Source organism: Papio anubis, chromosome 7 (genome assembly GCF_008728515.1).
Source record: "Papio anubis isolate 15944 chromosome 7, Panubis1.0, whole genome shotgun sequence".
NCBI lineage: Eukaryota > Metazoa > Chordata > Mammalia > Primates > Cercopithecidae > Papio > Papio anubis.
In genome coordinates, this window is record NC_044982.1 from 132,636,157 (window position 1) to 132,660,287 (window position 24,131).

The following is a 24,131-nucleotide window of genomic DNA, read 5'->3' on the forward strand; positions in this document are numbered from 1 at the left end:
CCTGACTAACTTTTTGTATTTTTAGTAGAGATGAGGTTTCACCATATTGGCCAAGCTGGTCTCCAACTCCTGACCTCAAGTGATCCACCTGCCTCAGCCTCCCAAAGTGCTAGGATTACAGGTGTGAGCCGTGGCGCCAAGACCTATTTTCCTTCTTTTGTATTACTATTTAAAACTATTATTTACAGGCTGGGTGTGGTAGCTCACACCTGTAATCTCAGCACTTTGAGAGGCCAAAATGGGAGGACTGCTTGAGCCCAGGAGTTCAAGACCAGCCTGGGCAACAAAACAAGACCCCATCTCTACAAAAAAGCATACAAACAAAAAATTAGCCATGCATGGTGGTGTACACCTGTAGTCCCAGCTCTTGAGAGGCTGAGATGGGAGGATTGCTTGAGCCAAGGGGTTCAAGGCTGCAGTGTGCTGTGATTGCATCACTGCACTCCAGCCTACGTGAGAGTAATAACCCTGTCTCTAAAAAAAAAAAAAAAAAAGGATACTATTTACAACATTTTTGGTGTGTTCTCCACTGCTTTAGAAAACCCATTCTTTTTCATTTTGCTCTCAAGTTCCCCACTCCTGGGTTCTTAATGTTATTTCTCTGTGTTCTGGAACATTTCTTTGAGTAATGTATTCAGAAAAGATGACTAGGTAGTGTTGGCTGAGTTCTTACATACCTAGAAATGTCTTTTGCCTTTATGAGTGAGCAGCAGTTAACTTGGATATAAAATTATTGGGACCTTGTATTAGGTAGGTTCAAGCCAAGCATTGTAAAATAAAGCCCCAAATGTGCAGATCAAATAAAGATAAAAATTTAGTTCTCTTTAATGTAATACTTTGTTATGCAACAGTACTCAACAACTGTGTTCCACAAGGCCATCCTGGCAGATGGGATCACCTCTGTTATCACATTATTTGGCTTTCATGTTTGAGTCTAAGAGGGCTTTTTCCCTCCTTGCCCCAGTCCTTTGAAATGTCTAGCCAAGACCCTTTCCAAGTTTTTGTTGCTTGTTTGTTGGAGATGGAGTCTCCAACACGCGATCTCGGCTAACTGCAACCTCTGCCTGCTAGGTTCAAGCAAATCTCCTGCCTCAGCCTCCCAGGTAGCTGGGATTACAGGTGCACGCCACAGGCCTGATTAATTTTTATATTTTTAGTAGAGACAGGGTTTCACTCTGTTGGTCAGGCTGGTCTTGAACTCCTGACCTCAGGTGATTGGCCCGCCTTGGCCTCCCAGAGTGCTGGGATTACAGACATGAGCCGCTGTGCCCATCCTTGCCACCAATTCTCATTCGTTTTCTTTGATGGCTAAAACTTCTTACACTTTTGTAAGAAAGCATATAGGAGATAATGTATATAGGAGATATTGCTATAGAGTGTAAGGAGATAGAGGTGGTATTGGCAGTGATGGTTTTGCCTATGTGCCCTTCTCTAGAGTTGATGTTGAGTTACCTAAAGTATCTTCCCTTAGAGTTGATGTGAATTAAACACTGGTTTTACAAAGAGAACCCCAGAAAAGTAGCTGAGGCCATTGATAAAGAGCAGGTAGGTCATTGGCTGCCGTATTATCAGTGCTAAACTTTGCATTTTTTTCTTGCAGAAAATATATTTGATTTATTTGTTTAGGACTTGGGGGTTAGCTTTGATGTGTAATTAAAAGTCAGTTGATGGTTAACTAGAAAATGAGAAATAAGTGACTTGCTTGCTACCATTGTTTTTGAAGGGAGAAATTCAGAAAATATATTTACTGAGAAGTTAAAGGAAGACAGTATTCCTGCTCCTCGCTCTGTTGGCAGTATTAAAATCAACTTTACCCCTCGAGTATTCCCAACAGCTCTTCGTGAATCACAAGTAGCAGAAGAGGAGGAGGTAGATATACTTACTGTAGTTACAATTACCACAAATGAAAATACTTTATTTTTATTTCATCTACTGAAATTAGTACTGGTTCTGCGTTTCTTAAGTATTTATTACACTAAATAAATAATGTCATGAATATATTTTAGAATTTCCTTATGAGAAAATATATTTTGCAGATTTTTTTTGGCTCCAGAATAGTGATAAGAGAACACTGATTTAATATATGTACAGTAGGCCGGGCACAGTGGCTCACACCTGTAATCCCAGCACTTTGGGAGGTCAAGATGGGTGGATCACTTGAGGTCAGGAGTTCGAGACCAACCTGACTAACATGGGGAAACCCCATCTGTACTAAAAATACAAAAACTTAGCCAGACGTGGTGGTGTTGCATACCTGTAATTCCAGCCACTTGGGAGGCTGAGGCAGAAGAATTGCTTGAACCGGGGAGTCAGGGGTTGCCCTGAACTGAGATCTTGCCACTGCACCCCAGCTTGGGTGATAGAGTGAGACTTCATCACAAAACAATGAAAAACTTACATATATATATATATATGTATATATATATAGTACAGTATTATTTATTCCAAGAGATACACTACTGTACTTGCCATTTATTTTATCAAATACATCATTTTCTATAATGTTAATAGACATATAAACTCTGGATCAGTATGTGTTTGGAAAGAAGATATTTGGAAATTATTAATATATCATTACAACTAATTATTTCTAATAACAGGTATTTGTAATGTGACATTTTGGAATTAATATCTTCCATCCATGTATAAATTCCTAAGCCCTGGATTTCAAATGTTGTATATTTAGTTATATTAGCACTAAGAACTACATTGTTTTGGCTGGATGCGGTGGCTCATGCCTGTAATCCCAGCACTTGAGCCACCGCATCCGGCCAAGAACTGCATTTTTTAACTGAAAGTCTGAATTGACACATCTTTCAATTGAAAAATTGTAGATATAAGAAGATCCTTAAGACATAATGACAAGCCGGGCATGGTGGCTCACGCCTGTAATCCTAGCACTTTGGGAGGCCGAGGTGGGTGGATCACCTGAGGTCAGGAGTTTGAGACCAGCCTGGCCAACATGGTGAAACCCCATGGCTACTAAAAATACAAAAATTAGCCTGGTGTGGTGGCAGGCATCTGCCAACTACTCGGGAGGCTGAGGCAGTAGAATCACTTGAACCCAGGGGGTGGAAGTTGCAATGAGCCAAGATTGCACCATTTCACTCCAGCCTGGGTGAAAGAGCGAAACTCCGTCTCAAAAAAAAAAAAAAGTCAATGACAATATAAATATTAATTTTTTTGTATCATTAAACAATGTATTTTCTGTATTTGTAACATTTCTATAATTATACAGTTAGAATTATTTTTAAATTGTGTTTATACACATACACACACACACCCCTTTTTATTTTTTTATAGTTGGGGTCTTGCTCTGCTGCCCAGACTGGAGTACAGTGGGGCAATCATGGCTCACTGTAGCCTTGAACTCTTGGGCTCAAGTGACCTTCTGTATATTTTTCAGTATAGAAAAATGAAAATACTGTAACGAAGAAAGGCAAAATAATAATCACATGGGCTGGGCATGGTGGCTCACGCCTGTAATACCAGCACTTTGGGAGGCCGAGGTGGGCAGATCACAAGGGCAAGAGTTCGAGACCAGCCTGGCCAATATGGTGAAACCCCATCTTTACTAAAAATACAAAAATTAGCCAGGCGTGCTGGCACATGCCTGTAATCCTAGCTATTCAGTAGACTGAGACAGGAGAATTGCTTGAATCCAGGAGGCGGAGGTTACGGTGAGCTGAGATCATGCCACTGCACTCCAGCCCTGGAGGACAGAGTGTGACTCCATCTCAGGAAAAAAAAAAATAATAATAATAATATCACATGAACTCCCAGAAAACAAGAAATTTGGCTAGAAACTTCTATCTATTATATTCCAACCAGCTAATGAGGTTTAAAAAAAGTTTAAGGCCGGTCATGGTGGCTCAAGCCTGTAAGCCCAGCACTTTGGGAGGCCAAGGCGGGTGGATCACAAGGTCAGGAGTTCAAGACCAGCCTGGCCAATATGGTGAAACCCCGTCTCTACTAAAAATACAAAAAATTAGCTGGGCGTGGTGGTGCATGCCTGTGGTCCCAGCTACTCAGGAGGCTGAGGCAGAAGAATCGCTTGCACCCGGGAGGTGGAGGGTACAGTGAACCGAGATCGTGCCACTGTACTCCAGCCTGGGCAACTGAGTGAGACTATGTCTCAAAAAAAAAAAAAAAAAAAAGTTTAACAATGTATAAATATTGCAAGATTAACATCACCATCGTCGGCCAGGTGGGGTGGCTCATGCCTGTAATCCCAGCACTTTGGGAGGCCGAGGTGGGTGGTCATGAGGTCACGTGTTCAATACCAGCCTGGCCAAAATAGTGAAACCTCGTCTCTACTAGAAATACAAACATTAGCTGGTCATGGTGGCACACGCCTGTAATCCCAGCTACTCGGGAGGCTAAGGCAGGAGAATCACTTGAACCTGGGAGGTGGAGGTTGCAGTGAGCCAAGATTGTGCCACTTGCACTCCAGCCTGGGTGACAGAGCAAGACAAAAAAAAAAAAAAAAAGTTACCATTATCAAATAGTATGTTAATCTGCTCTGGCTGCTATAAATAAAATACCATAGACTGGGTGGCTTAAACAATGAAGAGTCATTTCTCATAGTTCTGGAGGCTGGGAAATCTAAGATCAGGGTGCCAGCATGGTTCTTGGTAGGAGCCCTCATCAGAACCTGTAGACAACCACTTTCTCACTGGGTCCTCATAGTGGGTGAGGGAGCTCTGATCTCTTTCTCTTCTTATAAGGATAGTAAACTCATTCTGGAGGCTCTCCTCTCATGACCTAAACCTAATTACCTCTCAGAGGCCCCACTTCCAAATACTGATTCACATTGATGGTTAAGGCTTCAGTGTATCAATTTGGAGGAGAAGTGGGGAAGACACAAACATTCAGTGCATAACAAATAATATTTCCATCCACTGGAGGAAGATGGAAAATCTAAAAGGAAATGTTAATTTAAAAAAAAGACCTTTTTAGGCCGGGCGCGGTGGCTCAAGCCTGTAATCCCAGCACTTTGGGAGGCCGAGGCGGGCGGATCACGAGGTCAGGAGATCGAGACCATCCTGGCTAACACGGTGAAACCCCGTCTCTACTAAAAATACAAAAAAACTAGCCGGGCGTGGTGGCGGGCGCCTGTAGTCCCAGCTACTCGGAGGCTGAGGCAGGAGAATGGCCTGAACCTGGGAGGCGGAGCTTGCAGTGAGCCGAGAACGCGCCACTGCACTCCAGCCTGGGTGACACAGCGCGAGACTCCGTCTCAAAAAAAAAAAAAGACCTTTTTATTCTTCATAGGACTTCTTTCTCATTCTAGTGGCTACACAAACAAGCTGAGGCACGAAGAGCAATGAATGCTGACATTCCTGAACTTTGCGATTTAAAAGAAGAAGAAAAGAACCCCGAATGGTTGAAGGATAAAGGAAAGTAAGTTGTTTGAACTCTGATCATGAGCTTTATCATGTATGAAGACATTAGTAGTTATCACAGGACGAGTATGGTGGCTCATGCCTATAATCCCAGCCCTTTGGGAAGCCGAGGTGGGATGATCACTTGAAGCCAGAAGTTCGAGACCAGCCTGGGCAACAAAGTGAGATTTTGTCTCTACAAAAAAACAAACAAAATAAAACATTAGCCTGGCGTTATGGTGAGCACCTGTAGTCCCAGCTACTCGGAAGGCTGAGGCAGGAGGATCCCTTAAGCTCAGGAGTTCATGGCGGTAGTGAGCTATGATTGGCCAGTGCATTCCAGTCTGGGCAACAGAGTGAGACCCTGTCTTTGAACAAAAAAAGTAGTTATCACATTCTCTAGATATTTTGTCTGTTTGTGTGTTGTTGCAGAAAGATAATCCAAATAAGCAAATAAGGTAGACAGGGCCTCCATATTTAAAAAGTCAGATAACAAGACAATGAGGCTCTAATTTTATTTTTTTATTTAAATGTCATAAAAATGAAAAAAAATTACATCTTTTGGAATGCTTATTAAAATTCCTTTTAAATCCCTTTTACATTTGACATAAGTCCTTCCTGATGTCTCCCATAAAAACAGACTTTTTGCAAAGCTAGAGCTGTTTTGATTATTCTTATCCATTTATTTTATTTATTTTATTTTTTTTTTGAGATAGAGTCTCATTCTGTCACCCAAGCTGGAGTGTAGTGGTGCAATCTCAGCTCACTGCAACCTCTATCCCCCAGATTCAAGCAGTTCTTCTGCCTCAGCCTCCCAAGTCTATGGTTTTACTCTTGGATTACAGGCATCCACCACCACACCCAGCTAATATTTTTTGTATTTTTAGTAGAGACGGGGTTTCACCATGTTGGTCAAGCTGGTCTCGAACTCCTGACCTCTAGTGATTCATCCACCTCGATCTCCCAAAGTGCTGGGATTACAGGCATGAGCCCCGGTGTGGGACCTATTCAAATCCATTTTTAAAAGAGGACCATTTTACTGCCTTTCAGGTCAGTGGCTCAAACACAAAGAAGATTACCATATTATCCCAGAAATTATCTTATATCTGGGCAGTCATTTTATTCATTCATTTGTATATGGATTTTTTTTTTTTTTTTTTTTTTTTTGAGACCAAGTCTCGCTCTTGTCCCCCAGGCTGGAGTGTGATGGCATAATCTCGGCTCAATGCAACCTCCATCTCCCAGGTTCAAGCGATTCTCCTGCCTCAGCCTCCTGAGTAGCTGGGATTACAGGCGCCTGCCACCACGCCCAACTAATTTTTGTATTTTTAGTAGAGACGGGGTTTCACCATGTTGGCCAGGCAGGTCTCAAACTCCTGACCTCAGGTGATCCGCCTACCTCAGCCTCCCAAAGTGCTGGGATTACAGGCGTGAGCCACTGCACCCGGCCATGAATATTTTAACATACTGATCAAAAACAGTAAATTCTGGTATATTCTGAGTGGCAGTTTGTGTTCGTATTTTGAGGCAGCTACAGATATTATTTATTATATTTCATCATATACGCTTCTGTGTTTATTTTCCTATTGCTTCTATAACAAACTACCACAAAGTTTGTGGCTTAAAACAACACAAATTTATTATCTATAGTTCTGTAGTTCAGAAGTCCAAAATGAGTTTTACTGGGCTAAAATTAGGTATCAGTTGCATTCCTTTTGAAGGCTCTAGGAGAAAAGCTATTTTCTTAAATTTCCAGCTTCTAAGCTATTTGCATTCCTTGGATTGTGGCTCCCCAGCCACTGATTGCATTCTTCTGAGCTCTGCTTCCATGATCTCTTCTCGTTTCCTGACTCTCCCGCCTCCTTCTTTCTTTTTTAAGGCCTCTTGTGTTTATATAAATCCCACCTACATCATCCAGGGTACTCTCTCCATCGAACTCTTTAACTTAATCACATCTGCAAGGTCCTTTCTGCCACGTTAGGTAACATTCGTAGGTTCTGGGATTAGAATATGGACATCTTTTTTTGGGGGGCGGGGGGCATTATCTGTCTACCACAATATCTGTATTTTTCTTTTCTTTCTCCTTTTTCTTGGTCTTTTCTCTTGTCTGTTACAACACCAGGAATTGTTTTGTGGCATTTAGCTAGAGTTGGCAATTTTTCTGAAGGTTAGAAGCCTGGAACTGACAGGTTGGCTCTTCTAACTCCTAAGAGTAATACCATATATAATCTTTCCTCCTCTTTCTCTTCTTCCTTTCTTCCTTCCTATTCATTTATTCAGCCATTAAATAAGCAATTATTGATTGCTTGCTATTTGCCAGACTATAGGCACTGAACAACAGAAATCAGGAGGAGAGAGACATACACAAATACTTAAAACACTGTGTGGGAAGTACAATAACATGGATAAGAACAAGGTAATAGGGCCGGGCGTGGTGGCTCACGCCTGTAATCCCAGCACTTTGGGAGGCCAAGGCAGGCGGATCACCTGAGGTCAGGAGTTCGAGACCAGACTGAACAACAAGTAGAAACCCCGTCTCTACTGAAAGTACAAAATTAGCTGGGTGTGGTGGCGCATGCCTGTAATCCCAGCTACTCGGGAGGCTGAGGCAGGATAATTGATTGAACCTGGGAGGTTGAGGTTGCGGTGAGCTGAAATTGTGCCACTGCACTCCAGCCTGGGCAACACAGTGAGACTCCATCTGAAAATAAAAAGAAAATTTCTGGCCAGGCATGGTGGCTCATGCCTGTAATCCCAGCACTTTGAGAGGCCAAGGTGGGCGGATTACTTGAGGTCAGGATTTTGAGACCAGCGTGGCCAACATGGTGAAACCCCATCTCTACTAAAAATATAACAATTGGCCGGTCACAGTGGCTCACTCCTATGTAATCCTAGCACTTTGGGAGCCCAAGGTGGGTGAATCACCTGAGGTCAGGATTTTGAGACCAGCCTGGCCAACATGGCGCAACCACATCTCTACCAAAACTATAAAAATTAGCGGGGCGTGGTGGCAGGTGCCTGTATTCCCAGCTAATCAGGAGGCTGAGGCAGGAGAATTGCCTCAACCCGGGTGGCAGAGGTTGCGGTGAGCTGAGATCGTGCCATTGCACTCCAGCCTGGGCAACAAGAGCGAAACTCCGTCTCAAAAAAAAAAAAAAAAATTAGCTGGGTGTGGTGGTGGGCGCCCATAATCCCACCTACTCAGAGGCGGAGGCAGGAGAATCGCTTGAACCCAGGAGGTGGAGGTTGCAGTGTGCCGAGACTGAGCCACTGCACTCCAGCCTGGGCGACAGAGCAAGACTCCATCAAAAAAAAAAAAAGAGTAAGGAAAAGAATTGGGCCCTTTCCTAACACCATGTACAAAAAGAACTCAAAATCAAAGACCTAAATGTAAGGACTAAACTATAAAACTCTTAGAAGAGAACACAGGGTGCTTCCTTACATTGGATTTGGTAACGTTTCCTGGATATGACACCAAAACCATAGGCAACAAAAGAAAAAATGGTTAAGTTGGACCACATCAAAATTAAACACTTTTGTGCATTGAAGACACTATAAATAGAGTAAAAAGGCAACCCACAGAATAGAGAAAATATTTGCAGATCCAGAATATATATGAACTACTACTCAACAACAAAACAAATAACCTAATTTAAAAATGGGCAAAGAGGCCAGGTGAAGTGGCTCACGCCTGTAATCCCAGCTTTTTGGCAGGCCAAGGTGGGTGGATCACCTGAGGCCAGGAGTTCGAGACCAGGTTGGCCATCATGGTGAAACCCTGTCTCTACTAAAAATACAAAAACTAGTCGGGAGTGGTGGCTCACACCTGTAATCCCAGCTAATCTGAGTCTCAGAGGCGTGAGAATCACTTAAACCTGGGAGGTAGAGGTTGCAGTGAGCTGAGATGGCACCACTGAACTCCAGCCTGGGCAACGGAGAGAGACTCTGCTCAAAAAAATAATAATAATTTTTAAAAATAATAATAATGGGCTGGGTGCAGCACACCAACATGGCACAAGTATACATATGTAACAAACCTGCACGTTATGCACATGTACCCTACAACTTAAAGTATAATAATAATAAATAAATTAAATAATAATAATAATAATAATAATGGGCAAAGAACTTAAACAGGTTTTTCTCCAAAGAAGAGAGACAAATGGCTAGTAAATATGAAAAGATGTTTAACATACTAACCATTTGGGAAAGGTCTATCAAAACCACTATGAAATGCCACTTCACACCCATTAGGACGGCTACTCAGAAAAAAAAAAAAACCCAGAAAATAACAAGTGTTAGTGAGGATGCGGAGAAATTAGAATCCTGTGCACTGTTGGTAGAGGTATAGAATGATTCAGCTGCTATGGGAAACAGTATTGTGGTACCTCAAAAAAATAAAAATAGGGCCGGGCGCAATGGCTTACGCCTGTAATCCCAGCACTTTTGGGAGGCCGAGGCATGTGCATCGCCTGAGGTCAGGAGTTCAAGATCAGCCTGACCAACATGAAGAAACCCTGTCTCTACTAAAAATACAAAATTAGCCAGGCATGGTGGTGCATGCCTGTAATCCCAGCTACTTGGGAGGCTGAGGCAGGAGAATCGCTTTAACCCGGGAGGCGGAGGTTGCTGTGAGCCAAGATCGTGCCATTATATTCTAGCCTGGGCAACAAGAGCTAAATTCCGTCTAAAAAAATAAATAAATAAATAAAAAATAATAGTAAAAATAGATTTTTTTTTTCCTTTTTCTGAGATAAGGTCTGGCTCTATAGCCCAGGCTGGAGTGTAGTGGTGTGAACTTGGCTCACTGCAACCTCTACCCTTCAGGTTCAAGCCATCCTCCCACCTAAGCCTCCCAAGTAGCTGGGACCACAGGCACAAGCCACTGTGCCCAGCTAATTTTTATATTTTTTGTAGAGCCAGGGTTTTGCCATGTTGCCTAGGAGGGTCTCAAACTCATAAGCCCACGCCATCTGCTCACCTTGGCCTCACAAAGTTCTGGGATTATAAGCGTGAGCCACCATGCCTGGCCTAAAATAGAATTAGTATATGATCCAGTAATTCCACTTCTTGGTGTATACCCAAAAGAATTAAAAGCAGGAACACAAACAGATATTTATACAACCATGTTCATAACAATAACATTCACAATATCAAAACATATAAGCAACCCAAGTGTCCATTGAGGGATAAATGGATAAATAAAATGTGTTATATCCATAACAATGCAGTGTTATTTCAGCTTTGAAAAGAGAGAAAGTCCTGTGACATGCTACAACATGGATGAACCTTGAAGACATTATGCTAAGTGAAATAGGCCAGTCACAAAAGGACAAACATATGATTTCACTTTTGTGAGATACTTAGAGTGGTCAAACTCATAGAGACAGAAAGTCAAATGGTGGTTGTGAATGACTAGAGAGGATGGGGAATGGAAGGTTATTCTCTAACTCCTGGGTATGGAGTCTCAATTTGAAAAGATGAAAAAGTTCTGAATATGGATGGTGATGATCGTTGCACAATGTAAATGTAGTTAATGCCACTGAATTTTACATTTAAGAATGGTTAAAATGGTGAATTTTGTTATATATATTTTACCACAGTTTAAAAAATAAGGTTCGGTGTAGACACTGTAGATTACCTAGCCAACATTTATTCTCTCCCTTCATCCTTATTAGATGAGCTCGTATTTTGTTGAGGTGTGCAGCCCTTGCCCATGTGACTTAGGACAGTGACCCTATTCCAAGTCCAGGGATAAATTCTCATTGACTTCAACAGATTATTATTGCTTTAGTTGCATTCCTGCTTTTAAAAAGAAAAAAGATATAGATACAAAAATACTTATTATAATGTTCTTTATAAAAGCAAAAGTAGGCCAGGCGCGGTGGCTCAAGCCTGTAATCCCAGCACTTTGGGAGGCCGAGACGGGCGGATCACAAGGTCAGGAGATCGAGACCATCCTGGCGAACCCGGTGAAACCCCGTCTCTACTAAAAAATACAAAAAACTAGCCGGGCGAGGTGGCGGGCGCCTGTAGTCCCAGCTACTCGGGAGGCTGAGGCAGGAGAATGGCGTGAACCCGGGAGGCGGAGCTTGCAGTGAGCTGAGATCCGGCCACTGCACTCCAGCCTGGGTGACAGAGCGAGACTCCGTCTCAAAAAAAAAAAAAAAAAAAAAAAAAGCAAAAGTATTGGAAAACAAGACCCCCTAAATGTACCTAAGTAGGAGGAAATTGGTTTCAGAAATCCTAGCACTTATGAGAGAATACTGTAAGAATAATCCATGTATTATGTATACTCTGTAAAAATGTATTTATCTATTTTTTAACATGGAAAGATGGACATGTTTTTGAATTTTTAAAACCATTCTAAACAGCAGTGAGGAGTTTAGTGAGGAGTTTAGTGAGGAGTCAAATTGGGGAGGTAGGGGTAGGAGGAGAGAGAGAGAGAGATGGCGGCAGGGCAGGGGGCAGGCAGGGAGGGAGGCAAGGATAAAGGAAAAGAGAGTTTGAGGGAGACAAAGACTGGTTTTTATTTGTGTTTTTGTTTTAAGGGTATGTACTTTTGGTCAATGAGAGGTGAAAGGAAGTAAACTGGGAGTTTTCTGGAAAAGATTTTCTTTCTCTTAGGGAACATATATCAGAAAATACTGTTACCTTTTCTTCCAATGAGTATTATGCCTGTATGTGGCACCTTGGGCTATTATGTCCATGAGGAAAATCAGCCTGATTGTGGTTCCTGCTGAGTGCAGTAGAATGGACAGATGGAAGGAGCCTGCGGCCTTGATAACACCTTTGAGCTGCTGATTGGGCTTGGAGCTTCTTTCCTCTGGACTTTTTATTTATTTATTTTATTTATTTATTTATTTTTTTGAGGCCGAGTCTCGCTCTGTCACCCAGGCTGGAGTGCAGTGGCCGGATCTCAGCTCGCTGCAAGCTCCGCTTCTCGGGTTCCCGCCATTCTCCTGCCTCAGCCTCCCAAGTAGCTGGGACTACAGGCGCCCGCCACCTCGCCCGGCTAGTTTTTTGTATTTTTTAGTAGAGACGGGGTTTCATTGTGTTAGCCAGGATGGTCTCGATCTCCTGACCTCGTGATCCACCCATCTCGGCCTCCCAAAGTGCTGGGATTACAGGCTTGAGCCACCGCGCCCGGCCTCCTCTGGACTTTTTATTTTTGTTTTTTTAATCTTCTTTATAAGGGCCTTAATCCCATGGACTTCAAAAATGTGAGATAATTTATTTCCTTACTTGTTTAAGCCCACTTGAGTTGTGGTTCTGTTACTTGCAATCAGAAACGTCGCTGATATGAGGCATTTCAGAAATGTAAACTACCCATAGAATTAGCTCTTCTAGTTTGTACAAGTTATTTTCAGCTTGAGTTTAGCTCAAGTTAGATGTGACAATGGTGTAATCTTACCTTTTATTCAGTTTACTGGCTGCTTTTGTAGGTTTACTTTTGACATGTTTAATATTCTAGAGCAGCAAAGTATGCAGTATAACGGAATGAACATGAATACAAAGTTATATTTATATGACATTTTTTATTTTCAGCAAAGTATTTTCCATTTTCCTGTTGATGTACTTTTTCAAATTTTTGTAAGTGGAAATTATACATAAAAAAGAGGCCGGGTGCGGCGGCTCACGCCTGTAATCCCAGCACTTTGGGAGGCCGAGGCAGGCAGATCACCTGAGGTCAGGAGTTCAAGACCAGTCTGACCAAGATGGAGAAACCCTATCTCTACTAAAAATACAAAATTAGCCAGGTGTGGCGGTGCATGCCTGTAATCCCAGCTACTCAGGAGACTGAGGCAAGAGAATCGTTTGAACCCGGGAGGTGGAGATTGCAGCGAGCCAAGATTGTACCATTGCACTCCAGCCTAGGCAACAAGAGTGAAACTCTGTCTCAAAAAACAAACAAAAAACAAAGAAACTTTGCATTTTGAAGAGATCCTTTAACTGTGTACATCTCTTTATTTGAAGAAAATTTTGGAACATTTGAACTGAAAGAGTATATCCATTGCAAGTACCCGAAAAACCCAATTCAAATTGGCTTTATATTGAAAGGAATTTATTGTCTTATATAACTAAACAGCTAAAGGTGTTTTTTATTTCAAGTAAAGGTTGATCTAGCAGCTTAACTGTATCATGAAGGGCTGTTTCTTTCTGCCTTTTTATTCCTTTCATATTTCCATAATATCAGCTTTATTCTAATGCCAGCTCATCCCATAGTGTTAAAAATGGTCAGCAACAATGTGGGATATGTGGCTTCTTCGTTTATATCCAGCAGGGGGAGAAGTATGCCCAACTTTTCCTTCTCCAACTCTGAAACCATCCCACAGGCTTCAGTCTCAATAGAACAATATAGGTCACACAAGCCCATCCCTGAGTCAATTACTGTAGCAAAAATAATGAAAATATGCCTACTGGCTTAAATTACTAATGTCTACCCTTGGAAGTGGGAGTGCGGTCCATTCCATTCAAATGACAGGCTGGTATATGTGAAAAGAGATGGATTCAGTGCAGCCAACAATGTTTACCCTAAAGAGAATGCAAAAAGAGGTAAGCCATCCTCTTTGTCAAATACAATTAGATATTATTTCTGTGTTTCTCTTTCAATGTTAAATTGTTTTTCTTCTCTGTTTTTGTCTCATTAGCAAATTGTTTGCAACAGAAAACTATTTGGCAGCTATCAATGCATATAATTTAGCCATAAGACTAAATAATAAAATGCCACTCTTGTATTTGAACCGGGCTGCTTGCCACCTAAAACTGAAAAACTTACACAAGGCTATTGAAGATTCCTCTAAGGTATGGATATCTATCTATGATATATGGTGCTTTAAATATATCCTTCTATTAATTGGTTTAAATGATTATCTTTTTCTGTTCAATTGAAATAATTGAAATGCAAAGATTTTAAAAATTGTCTTTCTTATTGAATCTTTTGTTTTTTAAACTGATTTTTTACTAATGGACAAGGATCTGGTGTTTTTTTGTGACTTCTATGAATAGTTAGTTAGATTAAAAATCAGCTGTTACTGGCCAGGCCTGGTGGCTCACACCTATAATCCCAGCACTTTGGGAGGCCAAGGTGGGTGGATCATGAGGTCAGGAGATTGAGACCATCCTGGCCAACATGGTGAAACCCCATTTCTACTAAAATACAAAAAATTAGCTGGGTGTGGTGGTGTGTGCCTGTCGTCCCAGCTACTCGGGAGGCTGAGGCAGGGGAGTCGCTTGAACCCGGGAGGTGGAGATTGCAGTGAGCTGAGATTGTGCCACTGCACTCTAGCCTGGAGAGAGAGACTCCATCAAAAAAAACAAAAAACAAACAAACAAAAAAACTCCAGGGTTACTGTATTGCCCTTCAAGTTCACAAGGATATTAGTAAATGTGTTTTTTGTTTTTTAGACCGGGTCTTGCTCTGTCACCCAGGCTGGAGTGCAGTAGTAAGATGACAACTCACTGCTGCAGCCTTGACCTCCTAATCTCAAGCGATCCTCCCATCTCAGCTTCCCAAGTAGCTGGGATTATAGGCATACAACCACCACACCCAGCTATTTTTTTTTTTTTTTAATAGAGACGAGGTCTCCCTATGTTGCTCAGGTTGGTCTTGAACTCCTGGGTTCAAGGGCTGCTACAACCTTGGCCTCCCAAAGTGCTGGAATTACAGGCGTGAGCCATTGTACCCAGCCGGAAATTAGTAAATGGTGGTCAGTTGTGTTTACCCCTTTCCTTTCCCCTTTCCTTCTTCTTCCTTCCTTCCTTCCTTCCTTCCTTCCTTCCTTCCTTCCTTCCTTCCTTCCTTCCTTCCTTCCTCCCTCCCTCCCTTCCTCCCTCCTTCCTTCCTCCCTCTCTCCCTCCTTCCTTCCTCCCTTCCTCCCTCCATGCCTTCCTCCTTCCCTCCCTTTCTTTCCTTTTTGTTTCTTTCTTCATCTCTCCTTCTTTCCTTCCTCCCTTCCTTCCCTCCCTCCCTCTCTCCCTCTCTCCTTCCCTCTCTTTTCTTTCTTCCTCCTCCTTTTTTTTTTTTTTTTTTTTTTTGAGATAGAATCTGGCTCTGTCACCCAGGCTGGAGTACAGAGGTGTGATCACCGATCACTGCAGTCTCGACCTTCCAATCTCAAGTGATCCTCCCACCACAGCCTCCCAAGTAGCTGGGACTACAGGCATACATCACCACACATAGCTAATTTTTGTATTTTTTGTAGAGATGGGGTTTGGCCATGTTGCCCAGGCTGTTCTCCAACTCCTGGGCTCAAGCAGTCCTCCTGCGTCACCTTTGCAAGGTGCTAGGATTAAAGGTGTGAGCCACCTCACCTGGCCCACCCTTTTTCTTATTAAAGTTTTGCAGACTCGGCCGGGCACGGTGGCTTACGCCTGTAATCTCAGCACTTTGGGAGACCGAGGCAAGCAGATCACCAGAGGTCAAGACCAGCCTGCCCAACATGGTGAAACCCCGTCTCTACTAAAAACACAAAATTTAGCCAGGTGTGGGGATGGGTCTGTAGTCCCAGGCTATAGGAGAGGTTGAGGCAGGAGAATCACTTCAACCCAGGAGGCAGAGGTTGCAGTGAGCTGAGATCATGCCATTGCACTCCAGCCTAGGTGACAGAGTGAGACTCTATCTCAAAAAAAAAAAAATTTTTTTTGCAGACTCAGTGCATGGTAGAAGGAAGAACACTTGGTTTTCCCTTGTTATTTCTACCACGTGTGCAGTAAAAGGATATCCCTTTGTTAAAAAAATTTTAAGGTTTTTTTTTTTGAGACGATGTCTCTCTCTGTCGCCCAGGCTGTAGTACATTGGCATGACATCTGCTCACTGCAACCTCTTCCTCCCAGGTTCAAGAGATTCTCCTGCCTCAGCCTCCCAAGTAGGTAGGATTATAGCTGCACACCACCACACCTGGCTAATTTTTGTATTTTGTTTTGTTTCGGTTTTTTTTTTTTTTTTTTTTTTGAGACGGAGTTTTGCTCTTGTTGCCCAAGCTGCAGTGCAATCGTGATCTCAGCTCACAACAACCTCTGCCTCCTGGGTTCAAGCAATTCTCCTGCCTCAGCCTCCTGAGTAGCTGGGATTACAGGCATGTGTCTCCATGCCGGGCTAATACTGTATTTTTAGTAGAGATGGGTTTCTCCATGTTGGTGAGGCTGGTCTCAAACTCCCGACCTCAGGTGATCTGCCCGCCTCGGCCTCCCAAAGTGCTGGGATTACAGGCTTGAGCCACCATGCCTGGCCTAATTTTTGTATTTTTAGTAGAGACAGGGTTTCACCATGCTGGCTAGGCTGGTCTCAAACTCCTGACTTCAGGTAATCCACTCACTTCAGCCTCCCAAAGTGCTGGGATTACAGGCATGAGCCACCACACCCAGCAAAATTTTTTTAAGTTTTTAATTTTTTAAGAGATAGCCTGTTGCCCAGGCGAGAGTGCAGTGGCTCACTGCAACCTCAGGCTCCTGGGCTCAAGTAATCATTCTGCCTTGGCTTCCCAAAGTGCTGGGATTACAGGTGTGAGTCACCATGCCCAGCCCAGATATCACTACAGTCATTTTCTCATTTACAGGGTAACTTAGTATATTCTACTTTCCATTACTAGTATTTCATGTGAATGTCTTGAACTTCTACAGCTTTTTCTTTTTTCCATGTCAAGATAACTTGTTTTAAGGGAATATCATGTGCAAAATCTCTTAGGTAGCTTCTTGAGATTGAGGATATGGAGGACACAACCAATATCCTCACACTTTGATATCATACTACTTTTATGATCCAGTTTTTCTTTGACTCTCAAAATGCAAACAAATATTTATTGAATGAATGAATAAGCTGAGTACAATCCGAATACAAAAGCCCACAAATCCTTTTTAATAATTCCTCCTAGTAAAAATAAAGCTGTGGAGATGTGAAATGATAAGCCTGACAATAACCTTGGAGGGGTATGAATCCCATACAGGAGCAACTGAAAAATTCCTTAAGTAGTTCAACATATCTCTTCTGGAAGACCTGATAATAATTATTTCTTTTATATATATATATTTGTGTGTGTGTGTATGTGTGTGTGTGTGTATATATATATATTTGGTAAATTCCTGTAGCAGCTAAGCTAAAAATTTAGGTGAGGACTGGAGGCCTTTTTTTTTTTTGAGATGGAGTCTTACTTTTGTTGCCTGGGCTGGAGTGCAGTGGTCACGATCTCAGCTCACTGAAACCTCCGCCTCCTGGGTTCAAGCAATTCTCCCGCCTCAACCTCCCAAGTAGCTAGGACTACAGGTGCGCACCACCACACCCAGATAATTTTTGTATTTTTTTTAAGTGGAGACAGAGTTTGGCCATGTTGGCCAGGCTGGTCTCAAAATCCTAACCTCAGGTGATCCACCCACCTCGGCCTCACAAAGTGTTGGGATTACAGGTGTGAGCCACCATGCCCAGCCTTTTGCTTGTTTAAATTAAGAAATTATAACTTTCATATAATAATTATATATATTTTGTAAGGCACTGGAGTTACTGATGCCACCTGTTACAGACAATGCTAATGCAAGAATGAAGGCACATGTACGACGTGGAACAGCATTCTGTCAACTAGAATTGTATGTAGAAGGTAAGGAATTGATAGAAATGGTGTAAAAGTCCAAAATTATACTCTGAAAAAAATGTCATTGGAATTATTTAAGATCATGACTTTGAAGGACTCCATTTTTAAATATTTTTAGCATTTAATTTATTCTTAGTAATGTCTGCAGCATATCTGACAATACATTATTTCTGAATTATATTTTAAAAATTCATTGTAGAAGGGAATTAAAATAAGTGTGAACAACAAGTTTCAGTCTAGAAAAATGCTATATTGACTGGGTGCAGTGGCTCACGCCTGTAATCCCATCACTTTGGGAGGCAGAGGCGGGCGGATTACCTGAGGTCAGGAGTTTGAGAACAGCCTGACCAACATGGAGAAACCCTCTACTAAAAATACAAAATTAGCTGGGCGTAGTGGCTCATGCCTATAATCCCAGCTACTTGGGAGGCTGAGGCAGGAGAATCGCTTGAACCCGGGAGGCGGAGGTTGTGGTGAGCTGAAATTGCGCCATTGCCCTCCAGCCTGGGCAATAACAGCGAAACTCCTTCTCAAAAAAAAAAAAAAAAAGGCTGCTGGGCGCGGTGGCTCAAGCCTGTAATTCCAGCACTTTGGGAGGCTGAGATGGGCGAATCACGAGGTCAGGAGATCGAGACCATCCTGGCTAACACGGTGAAACCCTGTCTCTACTAAAAAATACAAAAAACTAGCCGGGCGAGGTGGCGGGCATCTGTAGTCCCAGCTACTCAGGAGGCTGAGGCAGGAGAATGGCGTAAACCCGGGAGGCGGAGCTTGCAGTGAGCTGAGATCCGGCCACTGCACTCCAGCCTGGGCAAGACTCCGTCTCAAAAAAAATAAAAAGTAAAATACAATAAAAAGACTATGTTACCAGACAACACTTCATAGAAACATATGTGATAAATGTTGGGTGTGGTGCTTCACCCCTGTAATGAAGGGTGGCTTGAGGCCAGGAGTTTGAGACCAGCCTGGGCAATATAGTGAGACCTTGTCTCTTACAAAAAAAAAAAAAAAAATACATGATAGGCCAGGCGGGGTGGCTCATGCCTGTGATCTCAGCACTTTGAGAGGCTGAAGCAGGTGAATCACAAGGTCAGGAGATCGAGACCATCCTGGCTAACATGGTGAAACCCCGTCTCTACTAAAAATAAAAAAACAAAATTAGCCAGGCATGGTGGCAGGTGCCTGTAGTCCCAGCTACTCAGGAGGCTGAGGCGGGAGAATGGAGCGAACCCGGGAGGCAGAGCTTGCAGTGAGGCAAGATCGTGCCACTGCACTCCAGCCTGGGTGACAGAGCAAGACTCCGTCTCAAAACCAACCAACCAACCAAACAAACAAAAAACATGATAAAATATATAAATGATTTGAGATATCATGGATATTTATCTCAAAGAGCTTCCTTGGTCATACCCTGTATGTATGTATGTATTTGTGTGTCTGTATGTATGTATACACACACACCTAAGCTCAGAAATAACGATCTACCATAGTGCATGCATATTGCTTATATTTGTTAGATTGTATTAAGGTCTATAATTTAGCTCCATGTATACAGAAAACATACCATTTATTTTATTTTATTTCAAATAGATTTAGGTGGCCAGGTGTGGTAGCTCACACCTGTAATCCCAGAACTTTGGGAGACTAACATAGTGAAACCCCATCTCTACCAAAAATACAAAATTAGCTGGGTGTGGTGGCACATGCCTGTAATCCCAGCTACTTGGGAGGCTGAGGCAGGGGAATCACCTGAACCTGGGAGGCAGAGGTTGCAGTGAGCCGAGATTGTGCCATTGCATTCCAGCCTGGGCAACAGGAGTGAAACTCCGTCTCAAAAGCAAAAACAAAAAACAAAAAACCCCCGAAAACTATATATATATAGTTGCAGTTATTTGCAGTTACTCATGCTGTACCAAAGGCAAAATTTTGTAGTAGCCAAAGTTTATCTTCAAGGCTTCTCCTCCCATACCTCCCTAAGGAGAAGCCTGTTCAGCTTCCATTCACTCAAGGCCTAAAGGCCACCTCTTGATGATGTCTTGCCAGGGCTCCAGGCTATACATTTTTATTATTCTGTTTTCATTTTTAAAGTTGGTTCTGCTATTTGTAGGAGATTTTTTTCTAACCAAGGCATCCACATTGGGTTTATATGCCCCAACCTTTTTTAAATGTCTTATTCAATTTCAGGAGGATAAAGATGACCAAGACAGGAATGAGAAGTTCTTCAGAAATTATGGTATCGTTGGCCGGGCGCGGTGGCTCAAGCCTGTAATCCCAGCTTTTTGGGAGGCCGAGACGGGCGGATCACAAGGTCAGGAGATCGAGACCATCCTGGCTAACCCGGTGAAACCCCGTCTCTACTAAAAAATACAAAAAACTAGCTGGGCAAGGTGGCGGGCGCCTGTAGTCCCAGCTACTCGGGAGGCTGAGGCAGGAGAATGGCGTGAGCCCGGGAGGCGGAGCTTGCAGTGAGCTGAGGTCCGGCCACTTTACTCCAGCCTGGGCGACAGAGCAAGACTCCGTCTCAAAAAAAAAAAAAAAAGAAAGAAATTATGGTATCGTAGATTGTTTTGAGCTACAAAGACCCCTTCTTTTAAAGATAAGAAAGTTGAGGCTTGGAGAAGTTCAGTGAATTGCCTGAGCTGGCATAACAAATCAATAGCATTTTAGGAACTAGAACTCAAGTTTCCTTATTCTGAAATAAATATTTTTTTTCCATTGCGTTTTTGGGTGAAGATTGAGATCCAGTTACATATTTTTAACAAGCAGTAGACAATGCTTTCATTTTTAACCATTTTTTTCTCAAATGAATTCTGTACATACAGTAGCTACAGAAAGCAGCTTATACTACCGGCCGGGCGCAGTGGCTCACACCTGTAATCCTAGCACTTTGGGAGGCTGAAGCAGGCGGATTGCCTGAGTTCAGGAGTTTGAGAACAGCCTGGGCAACAGCCGTCTCCACTAAAATACAAAAAACTAGCTGGCGAGGTGGCGGGCCCCTGTAGTCCCAGCTACTCGGGAGGCTGAGGCAGGAGAATGGCATTAACCCGGGAGGCGGAGCTTGCAGTGAGCCGAGATCGTGGCACTGCACTCCAGCCTGGGAGACAGAGTGAGACAGTCTCCAAAAAAAAAAAAAAAAAGAAAAGAAAAGACAGCTTATACTATGTTCTAGTCAATGAATAAAGTATGGTTTCAGTCTACAAAAAATATTTATTTATTTATTTATTTATTTTGAGACGGAGTCTCGTTCTGTAGCCCAGGCTGGAGTACAGTGTCGCCATCTTGGCTCACGGCAACCTCCACCTCCTGGGTTCAAGCAATTCTCCTGCCTCCGCCTCTCATTTATGTCATAATGAGTCTAAGTTGTTAGTTTATTTGTGCATGAATTTAAAATAACTGTTGCTTACAGAACATTGAATAAAATAATTCCCTAAATCACTGAAAAATTTCTGCAATCTTATAGAGATACTACTATGTGTGTAAAGATGGGAATCCAATTTAAAACTTGGTACTTGTCCTGAACCATGCTACTAGTGGCTATTTTTACTTTAAACAACTATCATCTAGATAAAAGAAGTACTAATAAAATATTTATTGTATTAATCATCATTGCTATATAAACACAGGCCTACAGGATTATGAAGCGGCACTTAAGATTGATCCATCCAACAAAATTGTACAAATTGATGCTGAGAAGATTCGGAATGTAATTCAAGGAACAGAACTAAAATCTTAATGACTATTAGAAGTAACTAAGTATTGTTATAAGTTTTTTAAAAAGACCTGGAGGCATTAGAAATCTTTGTACATATTATGGCCAATTGTACAGGATTGCTTTCTGTTTAGTACTCTAGTTCTGTAGAGGGCAAAATATTATAAATCTATAGAAAATAAAGTGACTTGAACCATTTTTGAATAAATCTAAATAAGAACCTATTTTGATTCCTTATTTCTTCATATTAATACATACGTATACATTTTTGTGTTACTGAATTAAGCTTGCCCTTGTAACAAAATATATTTTGGTATAGTTACCAGGACACTTACTGATTAATTTTTAACAAGGTAGAATTTTAAAATAAAAGATTGTTTATAAATAACTTTTGTTTGTATTAATATATGATTTAATTGACTGAATGGTTGACTTTGGTATAATAAATGTTGACAGGTTTTCCGTTAGTTTCCAAATGCACAGAACCTTATTTTTTGTTTAATACGTGTCTAATGCTCGTTGTTCAAGATTAGACTAGTTCAGCCTAGTATAAAATAATTGTTTAGAAAACTTATCTTCAACTTCAGTTATAGGCTGTGCAACTGAAAACCGATCATATTTCATAACATTATCTGGTGAAGATAAATTTTTGAGCGAAATCATTCTCTAGTACTTCCAAGTAGACAAGGGGGAAAAAAAGACAGCAAAGTGTAAGATATTAATCTGGAATATTATGGTATTGATATTGGATTGCACCACCATTTGTGTTGTATCACTGGGATTATGCAGGTGTTAAGCACAATAGCACAGCTTCCCTTTTGTATGTAGTTATTGTAATTCTCTAATTAAATTTTAAAGGTTTTTTTTGTTTTGTTTTGTTTTGTTTTGTTTTTGAGATGGAGCCTCCCTCTGTTGCCCAGGCTGGAGTGCAGTGGCACAATCTCGGCTCACTGCAACCTCCTCCTCCCAAATTCAAGTGATTCTCCTTCCTCAGCCTCCCTAGTAGCTGAGATTACAGGTGCCCGCAACCACATCCAACTTTTTTTTTGTCTTTTTTTTTTTGAGGCAGAGTATCGCTCTGTAGCCCAGGCTGGAGTGCAGTGGTATGATCTCGGTTCACTGCAAGCTCCACCTCCCGGGTTCAGGCGATTCTCCTGCCTCAGCCTCCCGTGTAGCTGGGACTACAGGTGCCCGCCACCATGCCTGGCTAATTTTTTTGTATTTTCAGTAGAGACGGGGTTTCACCATGTTACCCAGTATGGTCTTAATCTTATGACTTTGTGATCCGCCTGCCTTGGCCTCCCAAAGTGCTGGGATTACAGGTGTGTAAGCTACCTCCGCACCCGGCCTTTTTTTTTTTTTTTAATGAGATGATGTTTCACTCTTGTTGCCCAGGCTGGAGTGCAGTGGCCCAGTCTCAGCTCACTGCAACCTCTGCCTCCCGGGTTCAAGTGATTCTCCTGCCTCAGGCCTCCCAAGTAACGGATTACAGGCGCCACCATGCCTGATTAATTTTTTGTATTTTTAGTAGAGACAGAGTTTCATCATGTTGGCCAGGTTGATCTCCAACTCCTGACCTCAGGTGATCCACCCGCCTCAGCCTCCCAAAGTGCAGTGATTACAGGCGTGAGCCACTGCACCCGGCCTTATTTATTTATTTTTGAGATGGAGTCTGGCTCTGTAACCCAGGTTTTAGTGCAGTGCAATCTTGGCTCACTGCAACCTCTGTCTCCTGGGTTCAAGCAATTCTCCTGCCTCAACCTTCCAAGTAGCTGGGATTACAGGTGCGTGCTACCACATCCAGCTAATTTTGTATTTTTAGTAGAGACTGGGTTTTACCATGTTGGCCAGGCTGGTTTCAAACTCCTGACCTCAAGTGATCTGCCCGCCTCGGCCTCCCAAAGTGCTGGAATTACAGGCATGAGCCCCCGTGCTGGCCTAACAAATTTAGTTTAAAGATCTAATTGGCCTTTATCAGTGACTCATGAATCAAGCAGCATCTTATGTAAAGATTTAGAAGAGACATTACTAGAAGTAGCAGAATAAAATGACCTTTGCAAAATTATGATTAAGACAGTGAAAGAGATTTAACTTAACTGAATTTATCTTGCTTTTAACCTCCAAACTGTCCTTGTTCATTCCTGGGTGTAGGACTAACTTTAAAAAACTTAGTTTATAGTTTAAACAAAGTCAGTGATAGCCCTTTCCCAAAGCCGACCTCCTTCTTGCCTGGGGACTAAATTGCCTTTGTAGGACTAACATTAGCCACAAGGTTAAAAATTAGCACTTTGGGACGCTGAGGCAGGTGGGTCACCTAAGGTCAGGAGTTAGAGAGCAGTCTGGCCAACATGGTGAAACCCCGTCTCTACTAAAAATACAAAAATTAGCCGGGCATGGTGGCAGGTGCTTGTAATTCACAGCTACTTGGGAGGCTGAGGCAGGAGAATCACTTAAACC

The 24,131-nt window shown here is 42.3% G+C and overlaps 1 protein-coding gene across 1 annotated transcript in view; it reads left to right on the plus strand.

Annotated features, from left to right (window-relative positions):
• LOC116275909 (dynein assembly factor 4, axonemal-like) overlaps positions 1–21,898 on the plus strand; it is a 33,557-nt gene extending 11,659 nt beyond the window's left edge. Inside the window, exons 2-6 of the mRNA XM_031668985.1 lie at positions 1,695–1,869; positions 5,294–5,403; positions 14,036–14,189; positions 17,869–17,974; positions 21,589–21,898. Of these exons, the coding sequence (XP_031524845.1) occupies positions 1,695–1,869; positions 5,294–5,403; positions 14,036–14,189; positions 17,869–17,974; positions 21,589–21,698 (655 nt within the window). The 3' untranslated portion in view covers positions 21,699–21,898. The remainder of the gene's footprint in view (positions 1–1,694; positions 1,870–5,293; positions 5,404–14,035; positions 14,190–17,868; positions 17,975–21,588) is intronic.
• The last annotated feature ends 2,233 nt before the right edge of the window (positions 21,899–24,131 follow it).